Genomic DNA, 4,868 nt, shown 5'->3' with positions numbered 1-4,868 from the left:
AGTTTCTACAGATTTTTGCCCAAGACCAACGGCCATATTCTCTTTTACTGAGGCCAAGGAGTATTTCAGGAAGGCTTGAAGATCATGGCCACGTCCAGAAGCTATCAAGATACAAGTCTTCACAAGTTTCTCTTTTGGAAGGAAGCAAATCAAGCCTAACGGCTATATTCCATGGAGTCATCAAAGCCTTTGCTCCCAAGACTTTAAGTTCAAGTTATTTTGTTTCCTTTTATCATTTTATGACTGTTAGAGTCTGTCCTTGTCGAGCCTATAAAGCTCTAGTCTTTGCTTCATTGTAAATCACCCATTTTTGAAAGTAATAAGAATTATTCAGTTTTCTAGTTTTCTTAAAACTATTGTTCTAAGTCTTTTGAGTTTGTGTGAAGCAGCTCCAAAGCACCTTGACTTATCAAGGCTCCTTCCATAGAGTCTTGTGGCGTCCTCAATCCCCCATCCTTCCACTCCAATTCGTTTGCCAAGCTTGAGAGAGACATCAGTCCAGCAAGCAAAGCACCACCTCAATCCACTTCAATCATCTTTTGATCAAGCTGAGAGTGTTACACAACCAGCAGCTTGATTCCATCCTATCTATCTTTATTTATCTTGTTTTATCATATTAGAAATCATATCTCATTTGTTTTTGCATTTGTTTTCAGGTTCATAACTTGCATTCCATCATATCGCCCATCCGATCATCTCTTTGGTCGACCCATCCAAGCTTCCATCATCCATCTTGCCCACCCTGAATCCCAGCCTGCAACATTTGGTATCAGAGCTTAAGCTCCTGAATCAGGTCCATTCTATCCTTGCATCATTCATCTTGTTTGCATTTGTTTTTCCATTTATAAATCAAAAAAAAAAAAAACTGTTTTTGCATTTTTGTGTTCTTTGTTCATCATAAATTGAAAAGCCATAAAGAGTTGAGATAGGAGACGACCTGTTGTCTAGTTTGATTCATTTCATCCATAAAAAGAAAAGAAAAACGTGTTTGCATTCATTCTCCAGCTCCACTTTCCATTTTTAGATTTTGTGCATTCATTTCAAAAATAAAAATAAAAAAATAAAAAGTCATACCATTTTTAATTTCGTGCATACCATATTTGTTTCATAAGTTTGTTATTTGCATTCAAAAAAAAAATCATTCAGCTTAGTTTATATCATTTTGGGTTCAAGTATACATTTTAGTTTCCATTTCCGGTGTTTTTGCATTTCATCTTAAGAAAATTCAAAAAAAAATCAGTGTTAGTTTATTTCCATATTTTCTTCCCATTTTTGTTTCTTTTCATACCATATTGTTTAATTTCGAAATTGCATTCAGAAAACCAAAAGAAAAATCATTTTAGTATAGTTACTTCATTTCGGTTCATAATTGCATATTTTCTCGGTTTAGTTAAATTGCATTTGTTTTATTTTGGTTAGACCAAAACTTTCCATACCTTCACTTTTTCTTTGAGATTGTTTTCAGGAAGCAATGGAGGAGGAGAGACACGGCCAAAACCTAAGGGCCACCTTGAGCCAACAGTCCGCAGCTCTACAAAAGCTCCAAATTAAGATTGCTCAATTGGAGAAAAGAAATCAGGCACAAGGCCAACGTCCACATGAAGGAGAAAGGAGATTTGGAAATGTACCAGGGGCAGTCTATGTCGAGCCCAAGCCACCAGATCCTTCAAGGATCAATCAAACTCCAACTTCTAAAACCCACAACCCTTATGTTGTTAATTCTCGGTTTGATTATAACTCTTTTGCTGATAAAGTTGAACTCTTTAAATTTTCAGGAAAAAGAGGTTATCTAAGATGGGAGAGGAACCTTGATGAATGGTTTCACTACAACAACATCCTGAGGAAAGAGAGGCTAGCTTATGCCATTGATCAACTAAAAGATGATGCTTTTAAATGGTGGGTACAAGAAGAGGATGATAGATGGTTTTACAAGGAGCCAGCTATCAAAACGTGGAGAGCTCTTAAGGAAGTCATGAGGGATAGATTTGCACCAGATTATACAAGGTCTGAAATCCAGGAACTATATCCAAGGAGATATCCAACTCATGGTTCCAAAGAAGCAAGGAAAATTGTGGAACAAGAAGTTCAAAGAGTCTTGCCTAAAGAAGCCAACTTTCAGCCAAACCAGGGGCACGCCATTGTCCACTGCTTAGAGCAGGAGAGTGACATCCCAAAGGTCAGGAAGATGAGTACAAGTGTCGGCCAAAACACTTTGATCAGGTCCAAAGACAAACCAGAGCAAGTTATTGTCCAAGTAAAGGCTAAGGTAAGTCCTATACATGATAAATCTTTTCATAAATCATCTACCACTTGTATGATGCACTTGTCTTTGTCCAAGAGTGTTATTACAGGTCTAAAGGAGCCTAGGTACATAGAAGAAGAGGCGCCAGGCACAAACCTTCCCATGGACCAGAAGGAAGCTCAAAGCACAAAGCAATCAAAGTTGCTTAATAAACCAAAACCAGTGATCCAAGTATCAAACCAAGGTAAGTGTCTAACACCACCTTTAGATACTGGTTTAAACATTTATATTCTTGGTACAGGGATACCAGATGAGAGCCATATGCTTACTGGAGTTCCAAGTGCCGAACCAGATCATGAGCTCAATCAAAATCCACACCATAAGTGGAAACCGAAATCTGAACAATGTACTGTTCAAGTGCCAAAATCTGAGGTAAAATTCACTTTAAACCAGAATGTTTTTATTGATTCTATGACAAGATTAATGCACTTGTCTTGTCCAAGGAAAAGTGAAATTGGTACAGGAAAGCAAGGTTACTACAAGGCAAACAAAGAACAAGAAGTTCTTACTGCCACATTTGACATTAAGGTTAATTGTTCTATGTTTTCTTCAGTTTATAAATCCCTATACTTTGGTATAATACACTTGTCTTTGCCAAGATGTTTTGATCCAGGGATAAGTCAAGAAGAACATAAAAACCGAGCTGAGCTATCACAAGAAGATGGTTATACCAACCAAGGTAAACATTTGCAAGAAAGGCAGCCATCTAACCAAATCTGTCCAAAGAAGAATATCATTCTTCATCATGCTGATGCACCCAAGGTAAATTCGACCATAACAAATTCTGTTCATGAAATTCCAGTATCAGATATAATTCACTTGGTCTTTGTCCAGAATGTTGAAAAATTTTCAGGTTGCAAAGAAGAAAGCTTCAAAGAAATCCCACCGGATAATCTTTTGTTGCTAGGAGGATCAAACCCAAAGATGGTCAGAGCTGAGCCTGCTAGGAGTATGAAGGACCATCCACTGAAGAAGAGAAGCAATGCAAAAGTCCATAGCAGAGGCGTGATCCTATCCTATTTGCTGAAAGAAGAGCCACCTGATGAACAATCCATCCCCAAACCAAAACAATATCAAGGTAAGACCTTAGAATCTCAAAAGAGTATGAAAGCTGACTTGCTCTATCTTGGTGCAGGTTATACAGTTTCGAGGTCGAAACCTTTTCAAGGGGGAGGGAATGTTGCGGCCAGCAATTCAGCAGCTGAACCAGAGGTCGACCCAACACCCTACTCAACCAGCCAAGGCGCCAACCAGGACATACGTGCACTAAAAATGCCATATCTTACAAACCAGGAGGGTTTAAATCACGAGGATAATTTTTATGGATTCTACACTCAAGAAGGAGTCCCAGTACAATTGGAATCTGCCCAAAATATTCACGGAGCAAGAAGTTATGAATTTTACAATTCAGAGGTTTCTCAGCCCGTCCATCTGCGAGTATGCGACTTTAGAAGAGGATTCAAGCCCAAAGAAGAAGCGGCCTGAACCAAAACCGATCATAGGAGTCAAGAGGAGTTTATTAGCTTTCCAGAAAGCCCAAGATCTCGAGAAATGGTCAAGGAAATTGGAAGATATGATCAATTTCCCAAAACCGGCCAAACCAGCTCTACACTTGCCTTATTTGGAAGATCCGGGTTTCACATCGAACCAACCTCAAGAATGGCAACCAGGAGACCTTCTAAGTCATTCAGAGGCACTCTACAACATCATAGGAAGCACCATGCCACACTGGATCAGGCGGATCCCAATCAAACCAAAAGATCAAGCCGGTTTGCATCAATTGGCCAAACCGACATCATTTAAGGAAAGTCTTCAACCAATTCAACTTGGTTCGACCCAGGGCTATCTATGGGAACCAGGAGATACTCTAGACCATTCAGAAGACATCCAAGACGTCCTCAGCTGGACCAGCACCCAGGAGATCAGGCGGATCTCTCTTCCCATCAACCTTCCATATTTGGCAACATCTACACTAAATGCTTTGGAGAAGTTTCTACAGATTTTTGCCCAAGACCAACGGCCATATTCTCTTTTACTGAGGCCAAGGAGTATTTCAGGAAGGCTTGAAGATCATGGCCACGTCCAGAAGCTATCAAGATACAAGTCTTCACAAGTTTCTCTTTTGGAAGGAAGCAAATCAAGCCTAACGGCTATATTCCATGGAGTCATCAAAGCCTTTGCTCCCAAGACTTTAAGTTCAAGTTATTTTGTTTCCTTTTATCATTTTATGACTGTTAGAGTCTGTCCTTGTCGAGCCTATAAAGCTCTAGTCTTTGCTTCATTGTAAATCACCCATTTTTGAAAGTAATAAGAATTATTCAGTTTTCTAGTTTTCTTAAAACTATTGTTCTAAGTCTTTTGAGTTTGTGTGAAGCAGCTCCAAAGCACCTTGACTTATCAAGGCTCCTTTCCATAGAGTCTTGTGGCGTCCTCAATCCCCCATCCTTCCACTCCAATTCGTTTGCCAAGCTTGAGAGAGACATCAGTCCAGCAAGCAAAGCACCACCTCAATCCACTTCAATCATCTTTTGATCAAGCTGAGAGTGTTACACAACCAGCAGCTTGA

The 4,868-nt window shown here is 39.5% G+C and overlaps 1 protein-coding gene across 1 annotated transcript; it reads left to right on the top strand.

Annotated features, from left to right (window-relative positions):
* Window positions 1–1,254: 1,254 nt before the first annotated feature.
* Window positions 1,255–4,634, top strand: LOC117129680. The gene is made up of 2 exons (XM_033282988.1): window positions 1,255–2,486; window positions 2,544–4,634. Exons 1-2 carry the CDS (start codon window positions 1,472–1,474, stop codon window positions 3,785–3,787), a joined length of 2,259 nt encoding a protein of 752 aa, XP_033138879.1. The 5' UTR covers window positions 1,255–1,471; the 3' UTR covers window positions 3,788–4,634.
* The last annotated feature ends 234 nt before the right edge of the window (window positions 4,635–4,868 follow it).

Source organism: Brassica rapa, unplaced genomic scaffold (assembly GCF_000309985.2).
Source record: "Brassica rapa cultivar Chiifu-401-42 unplaced genomic scaffold, CAAS_Brap_v3.01 Scaffold0045, whole genome shotgun sequence".
Lineage (NCBI taxonomy): Eukaryota > Viridiplantae > Streptophyta > Magnoliopsida > Brassicales > Brassicaceae > Brassica > Brassica rapa.
Note: the sequence above shows the minus strand (reverse complement) of the source record. Positions and strands in the feature narration are given on the sequence as shown.